General features: G+C 38.8%; 1 protein-coding gene across 1 annotated transcript; it reads left to right on the forward strand.

Annotated features, from left to right (window-relative positions):
* Nucleotides 1-11,377: 11,377 nt before the first annotated feature.
* LOC133055152 (vomeronasal type-1 receptor 4-like) lies at nucleotides 11,378-12,319 on the forward strand. Its single transcript, XM_061140604.1, has one exon. It carries the CDS (start codon nucleotides 11,378-11,380, stop codon nucleotides 12,317-12,319), a length of 942 nt encoding a protein of 313 aa, XP_060996587.1.
* Nucleotides 12,320-20,527: the final 8,208 nt, after the last annotated feature.

The raw sequence follows: 20,527 nt of genomic DNA on the forward strand, positions 1-20,527 counted from the left end.
TGGACTCTGTGGGAGAGGACGAGGGTGGTATGATATTGGAGAATGGCAATGAAGCATGTAAATTATCATATGTGAAATGAACCGACAGTCCAGGTTCTGTGCATGAGACAGGATGCTAGGGGCTGGCGCCCTGGGATGACCCAGAGAGATAGGATGGGGAGGGAGGTGGGAGGGGGGGTTCAGGATGGGGAACACATGTACACCCATGTTGGATTCATGTCAATGTATGGCAAAACCAATACAATATTGTAAAATACAATAAAAAAAAAAAAGAATCATACAACCTTCCAAGACTGAATCATGACGTAGGAAACCTACTAGATTGATCAATCGTCCAGTGCTTGAAATAGTAATAGAAGATTTCCCCAAACAAAAGTTCAGGACCAGATGGCTTCACAGGTGAATTCTACCAAACATTCAAAGAGTTAATATCTATGCTTCCCAAGCACTTCCAAAAAAAACCTGAAGAGTAGAGAATGCTTCTTACCTCATTTTATGAGGCCAACATCACTCTGATACCACAAGCACAAAATGGCAATATATATAAAGAAAATTACAGGCCAGAATCTCTCATAAACATAGATTCAAGAACCCTCACAAAATATTAGAAAATTGCATGCAACAATACATTGAAAGACTCATATGGACCCAAATTCCCCTTGGTAACATCTACTTGTAGGAAGGAGGAGCTGGAAATGAAGGACGTGGCAGAGGACCCATTCATGAATTCCACAATTTGTCATCTAATCATGGCTTCCCTGGTAGCTCAGCTGGTAAAGAATCCACCTGCAATGCAGGAAACACCAGTATAATTCCTGGGTCAGGAAGATCAACTGGAGACGAGATAGGCTACCCACTCCAGGATTGTTGGGCTTCCCTGGTGATTCAGATGGTAAAGAATCTGCCTGCAATGCAGGAGACCTGGATTCAATCCCTGGGTTGGGGAGATTCCCTGGAGTAAGGAACGCCTACCCAATCTAGTCTTCTGGCCTAGAGAATTCCACGGAGAGAGGAGCCGGGCAGTCTACAGTCCATGGGGTCTCAAAGAGTTGGCTACGACTGGGTGACTTTCACTTCACTTCATATCTGACACCTTCAGTTTTTTAAAATTTATTTTACTGATATATAGTGTTGATTTACAGTATGGTGTCAATGTCTGCTGTACTGCAAGGTGATTTAGTGACAATCTTTTTCATATTCTTTCACATCATGACTTATCACAAGATAGTAACTATATTTCCATGTGGTATGCAGTCGGACATTGTTCTTGATACATTCTGTGTTTAATACTTTTCATCTACTAATCTCAACCTCCCAATGCATCCTTCCCCCACCTTCCCCCTTGCAAACCACAATTTGGTTTTATAGGTCCATGAGTCTGTTTCTTTATTCATCGATAAGTTCATATGTGTCATGTTTTCACTCACTGAGTTGCTTCAGTCATGTCCAACTCTTCAGACTGCAGCCTACCAGATTTCTCTGTCCATGAGGATTCTCCAGGCAAGAGTACTGGAGTGGGTTGCCATGCACTACTCAGGGAATCTTCCTGACCCAAGTAGTGGAACAAACTTGGATGGAACCCACGTCTCTTTATGTCTCCTTCATTGGCAGGAGGGTTCTTTACCACTTGTACCACCTGGGAAGCCCCAGGATTTTAGTTTCCATACCTAAATGATATAACATGGTATTTGTCATTCTCTTTCTGGCTTACTCCCCTTAGTATGGTCATCTCGAACCCTATCCGTGTTGCTGCAAATGGCATTATTTCATTCTTTTCATGGCTGAGTTGTATTACATTGTACACATACACCACATAGTATTTAATCAGTCAGGGTTACTTTATAATTTTAGCTCGGGGAAAAATAGCTTGCTTATTTTAAATACCTTCAAAACTGTTTTAAAAGTAAAGGAGGAAAGATAAAATTTTGAGGAAACAACACTCACCAGCATTCTTCCTCTTCTTTCACAATATCAGCCATAGGATGAACACACAGGGTCAGGAAGACAGACTGTTTACGGATGTCCAGTGATGCAGGTGTTGGGGAGTGATGTCAGCTCATTGTGTACAAAGTCCACTGTGTTATTCAATATTTCCTATACCTCAAAGAAATCCTATGCCTCTCTACTGATATGATGAAAATACATTTATGTGTTCTGGGATTTCTGAAACATACCATTTTAAATGCAGATATACACGTCTTTAAACCCTTTAAGCTTTACTAATTTCCCTTAAAGTCAGGAACACATTTCCCTTAAAGTCAGGAACAAGACAAGGGTGTCCACTCTCACACAGCTATTCAACATAGTTTTGGAAGTGTTGGCCACAGGAATCAGAGCAAAAAAAGAAATAAAAGGAATCCAGATAAGAAAAGAAGAAGTAAAACTCTTACTATTTGCAGACAACATGATCCTCTACATAGAAAACCCTAAAGACTCTACCAGAAAATTACTACAGCTAATCAATGAATACAGTAATGTTGCAGGATATAAAATTAACACACAGAAATCCCTTGCATTCCTATATGCTAACAATGGAAAAAGAGAAAGCAAAATTAAGGAAACAATACTATTCACCATTACAAAGAAAAGAATAAAATACTTAGGAATATATCTACCTAAAGAAAAAAAAGATCTATATATAGAAAACTATAAAACACTGATGAAAGAAATCAAAGAGGACACAAATAGATGGAGAAATATACCGTGTTCATGGATTGGAAGACTCAATATTGTGAAAATGGCTATACTACCCAAAGCAATCTATAGATTCAATGCAATTCCTATCAAGCTACCAACGGTATTACTAAAACAAATAATTTCACAATTTGTATGGAAATACAAAAACCCTTGAATAGCCAAAGCAATCTTGAGAAAGAAGAATGGAACTAGAGGAATCAACCTGACTGACTTCAGGATCTACTACAAAGCCACAGTCATCAAGACAGTATGGTACTGGCACAAAGACAGAAATATGGATCAGTAGAACAGAATTTAAAGCCCAGAGATAAATCCATGTACCTATGTACACCTTATCTTTGACAAAGGAGGCAAGAATATACAACGGAAAAAAGACAACCTCTTTCACAAGTGGTTCTGGCAAAACTGGTCAACCACTTGTAAAATAATGAAACTAGAACACCTTCTAACACCATACACAAAAATAAACTCAAAATGGATTAAAAATCTAAATGTAAGACCAGAAACTATAAAACTCCTAGAGGAGAACATAGGCAGAACACTCTCTGAAATAAATCACAGCAGGATCCTCTATGACACACCTCCCAGAATATTGGAAATAAAAGCAAAAGTAAACAAATGGGACCTAATTAAAATTAAAAGCGTTTGCACAACAAAGGAAATGATAAGCAAGGTGAAAAGTCAGCCCTCAGAATGGGAGAAAATAATAGCAAAAGAATCAGCAGACAAAGGATTAATCTCAAAAATATACAAGCAATTCCTACAGCACAATTCCAGAAAAATAAAAGACCCAATCAAAAAATGGGCCAAAGAACTAAACAGACATTTCTCCAAAGAAGACATACAGATGGCTAACAAACACATGAAAAGATGCTCAACATCACTCATTGTCAGAGAAATGCAAATCAAAACCAAAATGAGGTACCATTACACGCCAGTCAGGATTGCTGCTATCCAAAAGTCTACAAGCAATAAAAGCTGGAGAGGGTGTGGAGAAAAGGGAACCCTCTTACACTGTTGGTGGGAATGCAAACTAGTACAGCCACTATGGAGAACAGTGTGGAGATTTCTTAAAAAACTGGAAATAGAACTGCCATATGACCCAGCAATACTACTTCTGGGCATACACACTGAGGAAAGTAGATGTGAAAGAGACACGTGCACCCCAATGTTCATCACAGCACTGTTGATAATAGCCAGGACACGGAAGCAACCTAGATGCCCATCAGCAGACGAATGGATAAGGAAGCTATGTTACGTATATACAATGGAATATTACTCAGCCATTAAAAAGAATTCATTTGAACCAGTTCTAATGAGATGAATGAAACTGGAGCCCATTTTACAGAGTGAAGTAAGACAGAAAGATAAAGACCAATACAGTACACTAACACATATATATGGAATTTAGAAAGATGGTAACGATAACCCAATATGCAAAACAGAAAAAGAGACACAGATGTACAGAATAAACTTTGTGACTCTATGGAAGAAGGGAAGAGTGGGATGTTCTGAGAGAACAGCATTGAAACAAGTATACTATCAAGGGTGAAACAGACCACCAAACCAGGTTGGATGCATGAGACAAGTGCTCAGGGCTGGTGCACTGGGAAGACCCAGAGGAATGGGGTGGAGAGGGAGGCAGGAGGGGTGATCAGGATGGTGAACACATGTAAATCCATGGGTGATTAATGGCAATGCATGGCAAAAACCACTACAATATTGTAAACTAATTAGCCTCCAAGTAATAAAAATAAATGAAAAAAAAAAAAAAACCCAAAAAACCCTTTAAGCTTTACTATAACCAATTCAACAGTATGTGAACCTTGAACTTCCAGATGTTCAAGCTGGAATTAGAAAAGGCAGAGGAACCAGAGATCAAATTGCCAACATCCACTGGATCATCAAGAAAGCAAGAGAGTTCCAGGAAAATATCTACTTCTGCTTTGTTGACTATGCCAAAACCTTTGACTGTGTGGATCACAACAAACTGGAAAATTCGTAAAGAATGGGAATACCAGACCACCAGACCTGCCCTTTGAGAAATCTGTATGCTGGTCAAGAGGAAACAGTGAGAACTGTACATGGAACAACAGACTGGTTCCAAATCGAGAAAGGAGTATGTCAAGGTTGTTTATTGTCACCCTGCTTATTTAACTTAAATGCAGAGCATATCATGCTAAATGCTGGACTGTATGAAGCACAAGGTGGAATCAAGGTTGCAGGGAGAAATATCAATAACCTCAGAGATGCAGATGACACCACCCTTATGGCAGAAAGCAGAGAAGAACTAAAGAGCCTCTTGATGAAAGTGAAAGAGGAGAGTGAAAAAGGTGGCTTAAAACTCAACATTTAGAAAACGAAGATCATGGCATCCGGTCCCATTACTTCATGGCAAAGAGATGGGGAAACAATGGAAACAGTGAGAGACTTTGTTTTGGGGGGCTCCAAAATCACTGAAGTTGGTGATTGCAGCCATGAAATTAAGAGACGCTTGCTCCTTGGAAATAAAGTTATGACCAACCTAGACAGCATATTAAAAAGCAGAGACATTACTTTGCCAACAAAGGTCCATCTAGTCAAGGCTATGCTTTTTCTAGTAGTCATGTATGGATGTGAGATTTTGACTGTAAAAAAAAGCTGAGCACTGAAGGATTGATGTTTTTGAGCTGTGGTGTTGAAGAAAACTCTTGAGACTCCCTTAGACTGCAAGGAGATCCAACGAGTCTATCCTAAAGGAAATCAGTCCTGAATATTCATTGGAAGAACTGATGCTGGGTGAAACCCCAATATTTTGGCCCATGGTGAGAAGAACTAACTCATTTGAAAAGACCATTATGCAGGGAAATATTGAAGGCAGGAGGAGTAGGGGACGACAGAGGTTGAAATGGTTGGATGGCATCACCGACTCTATGGACATCAGTTTGAGTAAGCTTCAGGACTTGGTGATGGACAGGGAAGTCTCTCATGGTGCAATCCATAGGGTCACAAAGAGTTGGTCAAAAGATAAGACCACTGAAAATTGTGAAGGAATATCCCCTTATACTAGCTTCTTCCTCGTAAGAAACCATCACAGGAGGTAAAGATTGCTCATAGCGTTGAAAACCTATTGATAATTATATAAATAATAAACAGTTCTCCTCCCATGGATGTGATATCATCTGGGTAGTCATGTTATACTACATGGCAAGTGGATTTTTCAGGTCCATTAAATTTACTAATGAGTTGATTCAAGATAGAGAATTTTCACCAGTATCCGTGGACCAAATATAATTAGTTCAGCTTAGTTGCTCAGTCACATCCAACTCCTTGTGGGCCCACGGACTGTAGCTGCCAGGCTTCCCTGTTGAGCACCAACTGCTGGAGCTTGCTCAGGCTCATGTCCATCAAGTCAATGATGCCATCCAAGCATCTCATCCTGTCGTCCCCTTCTCCGGCCTTCAATCCTTCGCAGCATCAGGGTCTTTTCCAATGGGTCCTTTCTTCACAGCAGGTGGCCAAAGTATTGGTTCTTCAGCTTCAGTATCAGTCCTTCCAGTGAATATTCAGGACTGATTTCCATTAGGACTGGCTGTTCTGATCTCCGTGCAGTTCAAGGAATTCTCAAGAGCCTGCTCCAACACCACAGTTCAAAAACATCAATTCTTCTGTGCTCTGCTTTGTTTGTGGTCCAACTCTCACATTCATACATTACAGGAAAAACCATAGCTTTGACTAGATGGGCCTTTGTCAGCAAAGTAATGTCTATGCTTTTTAATATGCTATCTAAGTTGATCCTAACTTGTCTTCAAAGGAGCAAGCATCTTTTAATTTCATGGCTGCATGACCATCTGCAGTGATTTTGGAGCCCAAGGAAATAACTTCTGTCACTGTTTCAAATGTTTCCCCATCTATTTTTTCTGAAATAGTGGGACCAGATGCCATGATCTTCGTGTTTCAAATCTTCAGATTTAAGCAAGTTTTTTCACTCTCCTGTTTCACATTCATCCAGAGGTTCTGTAGTTACTCTTCACTTTCTGCCATGAGGGTGGTGTCATTTGCATATCTGAAGTTGCTGACATTTCTCCTAACAATCTTGATGCCAGCTTGTGCTTCATCCAGCCTGGCATTTCGCATGATGTGCTCTGCATATAAGTTAAATAAGCAGGGTGACAATATACAGACTTGACCTACTCCTTTCCCAATTTGGAACCAGTGTATGCTTCCATGTCTGTTCTAACACTTGGTTATGACATGCATGCAGATTTCACAGGAGTCAGATCAGGTGGTCTGGTACTCTTATCTCTTGAATAATTTTCCACAGTTTATCGTGATTCACACAGTCAAAGGCTTTGTTGTATCCTAAAAGGCATAAGTAGATGTTTTTCCAGAACTCTCTTGCTTTTTCGATGTTCCAGTGGATGTTGGTAATTTGATATCTGGCTCCTCAGCCTTTTCTAAATCCAGCTTGTACATCTGGAAGTTCTTGGTTCACATAGTGTTGAAGCTTGGCTTGGAAAATTTTGATCATTACTTTGTTAGCCTGTGAGATGAGTGCAATCGTGTGGTAGTTTGAACACTCTTTGGCATTGCCTTTCTTTGGGATTGGAATGAAAACAGACCTTTTCCAGTCCTGTGGCCCCTGCTGAGTTTTGCAAATTTGCTGGTGTATTGAGTGCAGCACGTTCACAGCATCATCTATTATGACTTGAAATAGCTCAGTGGAATTCCAGCAGTTCCACTAGCTGTTTTGGTCATGATGCTTCCTAAGGCCCATTTGACTTCAGACTCCAGTGTGTCTGGCTCTAGGTGAGTGTGAGTGATCACACAATCGTGTTATCTGGGTCATGAGATTTTTTGTATAGTCTTCTGTGTATTTTTGCCACCTCTTCTTAATATCTTCTGCTTCTGTTAGGTCCATACCATTTCCGTCCTTTACTGTGCCCATCTCTGCATGAAATGTTCCCTCGGTATCTCCAATTTTCTTGAGGAGATACCTAGCCTTTCTCATTCTATTGGTTTCCTCTATTTCTTTGCATTGATCACTGAGGAAGGGTTTCTTAACTCTCCTTGTTATTCCCTGGAAGTCTGCATTCAGATGGATATATCTGACCTTTTCTCCTTTTCCTTTATCGTCTCTTTTTTCTCAGCTAATTGTAAGGCCTCCTCAGACAACCATTTTGACGTTTTGCATTTCTTTTCTTGGGGGTGGTCTTGAACAGTGCCTCCTGTACAATGTCACCAACCTCTGTCCACGGCTCTTCAGGCACTCAGTCTATCATATCTAATCACTTGAAACTGTCACACCCACTGTATAATTGAAATAGATTTGATTGAGGTCATATCTGAATGGTTAGTGGTTTTCCACACTTTCTTCAATTTCAGTCTGAATTTGGCAATAAGGAGTTCATGATCTGAGCCACAGTCAGCTCCTGGTCTTGTTTTTGCTGACTGTATAGAGCCTCTCCAGCTTTGGCCGCAAGGAATATAATCAATCTGATATTGGTGTTGACCATCTGGTGATGTCCATCTGGTGTAGAGTTGTCTCTTGTGTTGTTGAAAGAGGGTGTTTGCTATGACCAGTGCGTTGTCTTGGTAAAACTCTGTTAGCCTTTGCCGTGCTTCATTTTGTACTCCAAGGCCACACTTGCCTGTTACTTCAGGTATCTCTTGACTTCCTACTTTTGTATTCCAGTCCCCTATGGTAAAATGGACATCTTTTTTGCTGCTAGTTTTAGAAGGTCTTGTAGGTCTTCATTGAACCATTCAACTTGAGCTTCTTCAGCATTGATGGTTGGGGAATCGACCTGGATTACTGTGATGCTGAATGCTTTGCCTTGGAAACGAACAGAGATCATTCTATTATTTTTGAGATTACAGCCCAATACTGCGTTTCAGACTCTTTTGTTACCTATGAGTGTTACTCCATTTCTTCTAAGGGATCTTGCACACAGTAGTACATATAATGGTTATCTGAATTAAATTCGCCCTTTCCAGCCCATTTCAGTTCACTGATTTCTAAAATGTCAACATTCACCCCTCCCATCTGCTATTTGACCATTTCCAATGTACCTTGGTTCATGGATCTAACATTCCAGGTTCCTGTGCTCTACTGTTCTTTGCATCATATTTTAATTCCGTCATCAGTCACATCCACAGCTGGGCATTGTTTTTGCTTTGGCTTCTTCTCTTCGTTCTTTCTCGAGTTATTTCTCCACTCTTCTCCGGTTGCTGGACAGCCTCATGTAAATCCGTGAAGTCAAATCACACCCTCACACCATACACAAAAATAAACTCAACATGGCTCCAAGGGTTAAATAGAAGACATGACACCATAAAACTGCTAGAAGAGAACATAGGCAAAACTTTCTCTGACATAAATTGCAGGATCACTCCTGGAAGTCCCGGGATCAAACAGACAGACTCTTACAGTTTGTACTACATTTTAGGTCTGCCTTAATAAAATAAAACAGCCTGGGAGGTTTAAATATAGATAGTTTTCACAGTTTTTCACAGAGACAGTTTTTCATAGTCCTAGAGGCTAGAAGTACATGATCCATTTGTCGGTGTGTTTGCTTTTTGTGAAGCCTCCTACTTGCATTTCAGATTTTCTTTTAATTTTGCACTGATGCACTTGGTTTTAGTGGCATATTGTTTCCTCTCCAGGATGCTCCTGAATTAAGTACTTGATAAAATATTTGAGCCATCTGATCTGTGTGCTTTTATTTTATAGCTATTTTGAAACAGTCACTCTTTTTTTTATTTATTTGTTCTGGACCCAATTCCTACCAAAGGGTTCAATAATAATAAAGTTTATTTCCTACAAAATTTCCATAAAAATTGGTATTGAATTATGAAAATGAGTCTAAATTGATATAAGTTGTGCCAGTGTTTCCTATCATGAAATCTTGATGATGTTCCTCCTTTTCCTTTTGTCTCTTCAAATATACTTCCGAGGTATTTTGTCTCATTCCATTTATTTTCCAATACCTTCATTGACGGTTCCATTCAATGGTTGAAGGTGAGGAAAGTGCTAGTATTAGGGCAGAGACTCATGTCAGGGTAGTGAAGAATCCAGAGGGATGCACATGGTTTGTGTCAATCCCTAATGTGTGTGATTTCAGCATTTCTTCCTCGTGAGACCATTACTTTCAGGGATCATGGAAAAGAAATTGCCTGTCAAGTACAGCCAATTGTCTCCTAAGGCTGCTAACTAGAAACTTGTAATTTTTTCCAGTAATTAACAACTGAGAGAAAAGTTTCCAGAAATGTTCTCAGCTCCCAAGCCTTTACTCCCACCGCTGCTGCAGGTGAAATGATAATTGCAGTTTTGATGGGAGAGGAGGGGAGGACAGCATCTCAAACCCATATATCAGGATCTGGCTGCCTCTCTCCCACACACATATTGGGTATAATGACCATCCCACCGAGCCCTTGTCCTCACAGCTGGAAGATATATCCATTGTATTCTCGTCTGAGCAGCTGAGTCTGTGAGAGAAAGGCAGGTCAAGATTCTGGGTAAGTGATCACATCAGAAACTGACACCAACACCAATTTGTTGACATTCTAGGAAATCTAGTACGTCGGTTTATGAAAGACACAAGAATACATGCTTTATAAGTGCCAAATTTTCCTCTGTGTCTTGTATGTTAATGTCAACTGCAAATATTAATTCATTGCTAATATATTCACTGGCCTCTGAGAATACCATACTGATACAGTGTATAATTGGACAATAATAATTTTGTTTTTTCTTAAACTGTTTTATCACATGTTAGTGTTTTATGCCGTATGGTTTATTGCCTACATATTATTATTCAAACATTTCTATAATACATGTTATTTTAGTTGTGTTTCTGTCATGGGAACTAAACAGTCTTTCTATTGCCATCCTCAGAGTGACGCCTTCTCATCTTCATGACATTGCCTTTTCGTGATGCAGGTTTCTGCTGTATTCTACTGCCAGCAGTGATGTTCATGTGTTAAGATGCTAAGACTTAATTCATAATATGTGGTACCATAGAATAAAGCTTTACAAATAAGTGGAATCATGTTATATGAAAATTAAAAAATACCACAGGTCTATAAAGAGAAAAACTGTGAAATCAAAATCCAATACAGATCTGGTTTATTATATGCCTGCAAGTAACTAGCTGTTTGGCATGCCTGGTGATCATTGCACTCTCTTTTTTTTGCTTTTGGCCATGCATCATAGTTCATGAGATTTTAGATCCTGGACCAGGGATTGAACTTGGACCCTCTGCAGTGGAATGCAGGGTGTTAATCATTTAAGCACCTGGGGGGTTCCTCAAACCACTGTCTTGAGTATCCCAACGGGATTCAGTCCTCACTCTGCACTAAGAAGCAGGTTTGACAAATACTTAACCTGTCTGGGGGTAGGTAACACTCTGTATAACTAAGGTCTCTTCAGTTCCTGCCTAATAAATTTGTGAAGAATAAAGAAGGGCTCACATGAGTATCTTCAGTGATTAATTTTACATATTAGTTCTTTTAAATGTTATACATGGAACCCTTTAAAGGCTGCTGATAAGAGAAACACAAGAAGCAAATATTTCCATGTGGGAACTATTGTTTAATGGAGAATATTGTATTTCAGTTGACATGATGCACGTAACCAATGCCTCATATTCCCATGCAGGACATTCTAACTCAAAAGTACCAGTGACTGTGAACTGAAAGGATGGCCAGCAGCTTTTTAATAATAGGCATGATCATCGTAACACAGACCGTGGTTGGAATTCTGGGGAATTTCTCACTCCTTTGCAGTTATATCATCCTTCATTTCATGGGTTATAGGTTAAGGTCCACAGACTTGCTCCTTAAGCACCTGATTGTGGCCAACTCCTTGGTCCTCCTCTGTAAAGGAGTCCCACACACAATGGCAGTCTTTGGGTGGAAGCATATGTGTAGTGATGTTGGCTGCAAACTTCTCTTCTTTCTGCACAGAGTGGGGAGGGGAGTGTCCATCAGTAGCATCTGCCTCTTGAGTGTCTTTCAGGTGATCACGATTAGTCCCTGGAACTCCAGGTGGGCAGCACTGAAAGTAACAGCTCCCAAGTACATGGTTCTCTCTATTTTCCTGTGTTGGATCCTGCAAATGCTGGTAAATGTAGTTTTTCCTTTCAATATGACTGGCAAATGGAGTGGCATAAACATCATGGAGGAAAGAGATTTTGGCTACTGTATTTCTATTGTTACTGGAAAAACTGATGATGCTATGTATGCAGCATTGCTATTATTCCCTGATGTTTTATGTTTGGGGCTCACGCTCTGTGCTGGCAGCTCCATGGTTCTCATCCTGTACAGACATAAGCAGCAGGTCCAGCACATTCGTAGGACCGACGCCTCCTCCAGGTGCTCCCCTGAGTCCAGAGCTACTAAATTCATCCTTCTCCTCGGGAGCACCTTTGTCTACTTTTATATTCTTTCCTCCATCTGTCAAGTTCTTTTGGCTCTTTTTGGTCAGCCCAGCCAGTTCCTTGTGGACATCACTATAATCATTGCAGCGTGTTTCCCAACTGTCAGCCCCTTTCTGCTCATGAGCCATAACTCCAGTGTACACAGGCTCTATTTTGCCGGGATAAGAAATGCAAAGTCCTCTACTATTATGAGAAAAGTGTAAATTTTATTTATTTCTATAATGATTGGTTGCCAGTTCATTTATTCACCCTCAGAACCCTAATTTAAATTTTGAAATCTCAAGATAATATTATACCAGACTTGCCAAATATCTTCTTCAATATAAAGACCAATTGAAATATATTGTCATGAAATATGAATATATCAGCGAAATTTTCTTGTAGAAAAGGAGTTCAGGTTTATGCAATAAACAACAGGTCTTTACAATATTGTAGTGTTTTTCTGCCATACATTGATATGAGTCAGTCATGGATTAACATGTGTTCCTCATGCTGAACCCCACTCCCACCTCCCTCCCACCTCCCTCCTAGGGTCATCCTAGGGCACCAGCCCTGAGCACTTGTCTCATGAATCAAACCTGGACTGGCAATCTGTTTCACAATTGACAATATACATGTTTCAATGCTATTCTCTCAGATCATCCCACCCTCGCCTTCTCCCACAGAGTCTGAAAGTCTATTCTATACATCTGTGTCTCTTTTTCTGTCTTGCATATAGAGTGATCATCACCATCTTTCTAAATTGCATATATATGCCTTAGTATACTGTATTGGTGTTTTTCTTTCTGGCTTACTTCACTCTGTATAATGGGCTCCAGTTTGATCCACCTCATTAGAACTGATTTAAATGTTAAGAGAGATGGCAGTATTTATTAGAAAGAGTCTTGCAGGGAGATTAGCACATTAAAGTATTTTCATGTAGAAATGAGTAATTTGAAGGGACGTACAATAAAAAACACACCAAAAGAAAACTATATTTCAGCAGATTTTTCAAACTGAAATATATTTGACATATAACATTGTGTAAATTTAAAGTGCAAGATTTGGTAATGTGTTACATGTAATTATTGTAATATGACTGCCATTACAACGACATATCACAATGCAGAACTCTTCATTTATGTTAAATTTTTCATTGAATTATAGTTCATTTACAGTTGGTAGTGGCAGAGGTACAACATTGTGGTTCAATATATAGGTTATACTTTGTTTTAAGCTATTATGAGCTATTGGACATATTCCCTGTGCTGTAAAGTATGTCCTTGTAGTTTATTTATTTTATATATAGTAGTGTGTACTTCTGAATCTATCCTCTGTCTTGCCCCTTCCCACTTTCTCTCCCCACTGGTAAACACTAGTTTATTCTCTATGTGCGAGAGTCTTTTTCTACTCCATTATTTTCATCCATTTGCACTAGTTTTAGATTTCATATGTCAGGTGATAATATACAGTATTTGTTTTTCTCTGTGTGACTTAATTCACTAAACAGAATGATATCCAGGTCCATCTATGTTACAACCAGCAAAACTTTATCCTTAAGGGGTGAGGAATATTCCATTGTGTGTGTGTGTGTGTGTGTGTGTGTGTGTGTGTGTACTGAATTCATTAATTAGTTTTCTGGTAGATACTTTAGGGTTTTCTGTATAAAGTATCATTTCTCTATAGTAGTGACAATGTTACTTCTTCTCTTAGGCGTTGGATATCTCTTATTAAATCTTCGTCCAAATGCTGTAGATAGGACCTCCACACTGTTAAATCAGAGTGGCAAGAGTGAGCATCCTTCCCTTGGTCCTGATTTTAGAGGAAAAAGCTTTCAGATATGGGTTTGCCATAAATGGCCTTTATTATGTTGAGGTGTATTTTCTCTATGCCCATTTTTCTGAGAGTATTTACCATGAATGGATGTTAGATTTTTTCAATGCTTTTTCTACATCTACTGACACAATCTCGTGTTTCTCTTCCTTTTCTTAATGTGGTGTATCAAGTGGATTGGTTTGTGGATTTTTAAACATCCTTGCATCTTTGGAAGAATGCTATGTGATAATCACTTATGATACCTTTTATAGATTGTTGAATTCTGTCTGCTAATATTTTCTTGAAAGCTTTTTTCAACCATATTCATCAAGAAAATGATCTGTAATTTTCTGTAGGTTCTCTTTATATACTGATATCAGTGTTGAGATAGCCTGATAGAATAAAGTTAAGAGTGCTCCCCTCCTCTTCAACTTTGTGGAAGAGTTTAAGAAGGATAGATGTTATTTTTAAAAATGTCTCATAGGATCACATGTGACACCATCAAGTCCTGGACATCGTTTTCTGGGAGGTATTTGATTCATTTCAGTTCAGTTCAGTCGCTCATCTTGTCCTTCTGTTTGCGACCCAATGCACCGCAGTACACCAGGCCTCCCTGTCTGTCAGGGGATGTTTAACAGGAGGATTCCTATGTGCTGTTACTCATAAATCCTCTGTTCCTTATCAGTGGAACAGCAAGCTGCTCCCAGGGCTGGGGTCATTGTGTGAGACAGGCTTGGGTCTCCGCCAGTAAACATTCTCTTTATGAGAAAAGTGCTTTGTCCTGATCCTCTTTCTTGAGCTATGGATTGTCTCTTGACCTTATGACCATCATTAATCCCTTGTTCCCTTGGTAATGCTTGCTCTACGTTTAGTTTTCTGATCTTTATAATTGTCGAAAGAAATTCCTTGTAAAACAGCCTACATATACTCAGAAAAAGATCATTAAAGCACCTTTGCTCCACCAGAGCTTAGGTCCCCATGCCTTTTTTGACTCTCTCTATATCCATTAAAGGACCCCAACATGTGGCGTCCAGAACAGGGACTCTTGTATACGTGGCATTTCAGACGGAGTGACTCAGGGCCTATTGAGGTCAGTAAGTACTAAGACATGGGTCAAACAGCTAAAATGCTCCCTCATTTCTCTACTTAACTTCAAATGGCTGGAAAGTCCCATCATCTCTCTACTTTACTTCACCATTTGTTTAAAGTTCAGGGACTTTTGGTTTCATGCCAAAATAGAACCTTGCCTTTCAACAGTGGTTAATTGTGATCCTTGGTTCCCTGCGAAAGACAGTTTTGATTTAGAAATTTGGCACTGGGTCAAAGAAAATGTTGAATGAGCCACCAAATGGAGAAAAAAATATTCCATTCGATTTCTGGCCCCTATGGGCTCTCATTAAAGCTGCAATTCTGCCATTTCAAGGTAACTTCTAGTCCTCCTAATATTCAACAACAGACAGAACACTTATTACATGAATATAAATTAAATGATAAAACTTTACAAAAGGCCCAATTAGAACAACATAAAATATTTCAGAATTTTCCTACAAGCCCTGCCCCGGCTGTTCCAAATTCTCCTCCTCTGCCAGCAGGCACAAATCCTAAAGTCTCTACTTTGCTAGAACCTAATGATTCTAACAATGACTCTCCTGAGACACTTTTGACATCAAAACTGGCAATCTTTTTTTAGATAATAATGACAAGTCCTTAGTACAGACTCATATTTGCAAAAAATCAGTTCGTATTCACTCTCCTCCATGACAGAAGATCTCTGAATTACTGGCTTTGCAATCACAAGTCTCTGAACCCAAACGTTTGTCCACCTTTCCAGTTTTAAGAATTCCTGATGCTCAAGGGCACATAATACCTCAATATGAAGGTGTTAGTTTTTTTTTACAGGCAACAAATGAAAAAGGCTGTAATTGTGTATGGCCCACATTTGCTTTTTACTAAAGCGCTTCTAAATGCTGTGGCATCTTCTATTGGAAACTTTATTCCCTATGATTGGTGAATTCTAGTAAAAGCTCTCCTTAAACCAGGAGAATATCTTCAAAGGACAATGTGGTTTCATGATATAGCCAGAGATCATGCTAACAAGAATGCCTGAGCTGGCACTCCCGAAACCAAATGACTTTTGAAATGTTAACTGACACCAGAAAATTTGATACCATAGAAGCTCAAATAAAATGCCCTTCTTTGTTGCATGAACAATTAAAAACTGTGGCCCTTCAAACTTGGGATCGAATTACTCCTCAAGGAGAGCCTACAGGTAGCTACACCAAAATACTACAAGGACCTTGAAAAGTATGCTGATTTTTTAGCTAGATTAGAAACTGCTATTTCCCGTACTGTAATTGGAGAAGAAGTCAAAAGACAGCTAGAGAAATGACTTGTTTATGAGAATGCAAATCAGGAATGTCAAAGAGCTATCGCTCCAATACATGAGACTGGGACTATTATTGATTATTTGAAGGCTTGTGTCAATCTAGGATCAGAAACTCAAAAGATGCAAATGGTAGCTGAGACAATGGCTGCTGCCTTTAGAAAGGAAAATGAAGGATGCTTTACATGTAGAGATAAAAACCATTTAAAAAGGGACTGCCCTAAGAGGGTTAATAAACAAACCTCCAAGAATTTGCCCTCACTGCCATAGAGGAATGCATTGGGCCAAAGATTGTAAATCTAAATTTGATATTGAAGGAAGGACTATTCCAGGAAACTCCAAGCAGGGGACCCCCCCAGGTCCCCTTCAACAAAAACCAGGGGCAAATTCCATCTTTTCCCTCAAACCCTCAACCTCTGGCAGTGTTGCCATCAATATATCAGCCCTAAATGATTTTCTACTTTACCATCAAGCAGTCCCTTCTAGAATACATACTGGGCTTTTTGGGCCCCTACCCCCACAAACCTTCGGTCTTTTACTCAACTGATCTAGTTTGACTTCTAAAGGAATTGCTGTTCACCCTGGAATAATTAATTCAGATTTTAAAGGAGAAGTTCAAATCAGATGTCATCTCAGATTCTATGGCCATTCAAAAAGGGGGACAAAATTGCTCAATTACTCCTTTTGCCTTAGTTACTTAGTTCAGTCACTCAGTCGTGTCCGACTCTTTGAATCACAGCACGCCAGGCCTCCCTGTCCATCACAAACACCTGGAGTTCACTCAAACTCATGCCCATCAAGTCGGTGATGCCATCCAACCATCTCATCTTCTGTCGTCCCCTTCTCCTCCTGCCCCCAATCCCTCCCAGCATCAGGGTCTTTTCCAATAAATCAGCTCTTTGCATGAGATGGCCTAAGTATGGGAATTTCAGCTTCAGCAACAGTCCCTCCAATGAACACCCAGGACCTATCTCCTTCAGGATGGACTGGTTGGATTTTCCTGTAGTCCAAGGGACTCTCAAGAGTCTTCTCCAACACCACAGTTCAAAAGCATCAATTTTTCGGCTCCTAGCTTTCTTCACAGTCGAACTCTCACATCCATACATGACCACTGGAAAAAGCATAGCATTGACTAGATGGACCTTTGTTGGCAAAGTAATGTCTGCTTTTTAATATGCTGTCTATTAGGTCATAAGTTTCCTTCCAAGGAGTAAGTGTCTTTTAATTTCATGGCTGCAGTCACCACCTGCAGTGATTTTTGAGCCCCCCAAAATAAAGTCTGACACTGTTTCCACTGTTTCCCCATCTATTTTCCATGAAGTGATGGGACCAGATGCCATGATCTTAGTTTTCTGAATGTTGAGCTTTAAGCCAACTTTTTCACCCTCCTCTTTCACTTTCATCAAGAGGCTGAAATAAAATGTAATGTTTATTTAAATATAAATACAATTTAAATATAATTGCTAATCTAATTAAGTCATGTCTTAAATCATCAACATTATATAATACTTTTATTGTCCTAGGTTGAAGGTAAGCTAAATTTGTCAACAAAAAGTTAACTTTATCTATTAATGTATATACTGCTGATGCTAAGTTGCTTCAGTCATGTCTAACTCTCGGCAACCACATAGACGGCAGCCCACCAGCTTCCCCCGTCCCTGGGAATCTCCAGGCAAGAACACTGGAGTGGGTTGCCATTTCCCTCTCCATATCTATCTATCTATCTATATATATATGTATATATATATAAATGAGATGAAAACTTTTAGATAAACTCTATTAAAGGTAATAATCTATTATTATAATTTAAAATAATCTCTTAGGATTGGGATAACTTAATTTCTAGAGTTATACTAAACTAAAAAATAAAAATTCAATAAATAGCTAGGTTATTTCCAAATAAAATAAGATTTTAAAACATTAATTACTAAAAAAAAATAAATAAATAAAACATTAATTACTGATCACTAACTTCCTCTTACAGAAAGTTTTTCATACAGAAAAACTAAAGAGATTTTGGACTATTTATAAATATATATATATATATATATAAATATGTTATATTATAATAAATATATTGTTTAAATATAATTGTTGAAATATATATGTGTGTGTATATATTTTCATCTATATAAATAAATAAATATTATAATATATAATATAATAAATATATTCACCAACCTATAAAATGCTAATATACAAGACAGTTCATCGTTGCTAAAGAAAAATAAGATACATATTTTTAATAAAAAGGTATAAGGAATGACGAATGGAATGGTGAATACAAAAATATAAAGAAGATTTATGGCAAATGCATGTACCTCACTGCCCTGAACTTTCATCCTCTTCCTTCTTACACGTCTCGATCTATACAAATTCTTCTTTTATGTGGGCCACAACTCTCCGAGGTGAAGCTACACGACATGTTATAACCCACCTTTTAGCTTACTTTGCAATAATGAGAACACCTAATTCTATAAAAACAGACAATGGCCCTGGCTGTATTTCTAGATATTTCAAACAATTTTTACTTGCATTCTCTATTAAACACATTACAGACATTCCTTGTAATCCACAAACACGAGACATACTTAAACAAATACCTCACACACAGAACCTACAAAAATTTTTTTTTTTTTACAGGGTGAAATGCATAGGAACACTTCTATCTTCCTTATCTGGAGCAGACTCTACTAGATTCCAACACAATATGTTCTTTAAGCCTATAACTATTGTTAATATAGCTTTATTTGTTTTGAATGTTTTTTAACTTACTGCAAGGAGATATTTTGACAAAAGCAGAAAAACATTTCGAGACATTGAAGGACACCTCCCTTCCTCTTCCCTTTTGGAATCAAGATAGGTTAACTAATCAGTGGAAATCTAGAAAACTAATCTTACAGGGAAAGGGGTATGCTTCTATTTCTCCAGATGGATCCAACGAACTCACATGGCTTCCTCTTCGGAAGAATCGACCTAAGGGGGCCCCCAACATTCAAACTAGAGATGAAACAACAGAAACCTCAGGAGGAAGAAATTCCAGTACAAGCCATGGCGGCTTTAAAACATTTCCACAAAATGCCGCATTCGACGTCATCGACCTTATGATCTCCCTACTTGGGGACAGATAAAAACCCTTACTAATCAAGCTGAAAATCTGATTTCTCAACAGGGAATGCCTCAGAATCCTGAAAATATATTTTTTTTTGCTATGCTTGCTTTGTTTGCTTTTGCTTCCCCTGCTCAGGCTGACTTGATTGATCACCCTTACTGGGCTTATGTACCTAACCCCGCTTTTTATTGTAGGTTCTAGAATGGACAGATATAGAACCAATCGTATCCACTAATGACTCAACACATATGCCCTCTCCGTGGAGCTTGGAGGGGCCTTCTCATCCTGAGAAAGAAGGAAGACTAATTGACATTTCTTTAGGTTTGAAATCCTTCCTTTATGCATGGGTCCAACAAAATTATGTATTAATGTAAGTTGACAAACACGGGCTTTCATCCTGCCTACAAAAAAGAACTTCCACACATTGCTTGGATCGTTTACTGCCCTGTCCTTTTCTGAAAACCATGTCAACCCTACCAAAACTCTAGGAAAAGGACAAAAGTTAGAATGTAAGGGGTTTACTTATAAAGACATTAAATATACTCTATTTACTGAGATAGATGTCAAGTTGAATCAGGGAAATTAATGTTTATGGCCAAATACACCATTCTTGATTGGGGACCCCGTGGTATATGGCTATCTAACTGCTCAAATTATAATAACAGTACTATATGTGATTATGTTATTCAAGTAACATAAAAGATTACCAAGAATTCAATGAAACACTGCCATGAAAAGGACTCCTTGGCTGGCTTGATGGTGAAATGACACCTTTTCGCTCTCAAATCGTCCTTGATAAAGAGATTGGGCCTAAACAATGGGACATCTGGAAACTTGCAGCAAGCACTGAAGAACTTGGGACTTAGACTGGACATTTCACAGGGACCAATCATTGTCATAGTAATTATTTCTTTTGCTATCATCAATCACAGTTATACAAGGCTGTGTTCCACTTCCTTTTGTTGTAGCTATAGGAAACTCAGAATTCATTAAGACTTTATGTTCTGTAACTTGTATAAATTGAAAATTATATATTTGTCTTAACTCCTCTATTTCCTTAAGAAATGATTCCCTTTTGATTCTTCGATCTCGACATAGTCTGTGGTTCCCAATAAATCTCCA

This window comes from Dama dama, chromosome 4, assembly GCF_033118175.1.
Source record: "Dama dama isolate Ldn47 chromosome 4, ASM3311817v1, whole genome shotgun sequence".
Classification (NCBI taxonomy): Eukaryota; Metazoa; Chordata; class Mammalia; order Artiodactyla; family Cervidae; genus Dama; species Dama dama.

Excerpts from the sequence above, each read along its gene's own strand:
- LOC133055152 (XM_061140604.1), top strand. The coding sequence starts at position 11,378 with ATGGCCAGCAGCTTTTTAATAATAGGCATGATCATCGTAACACAGACC.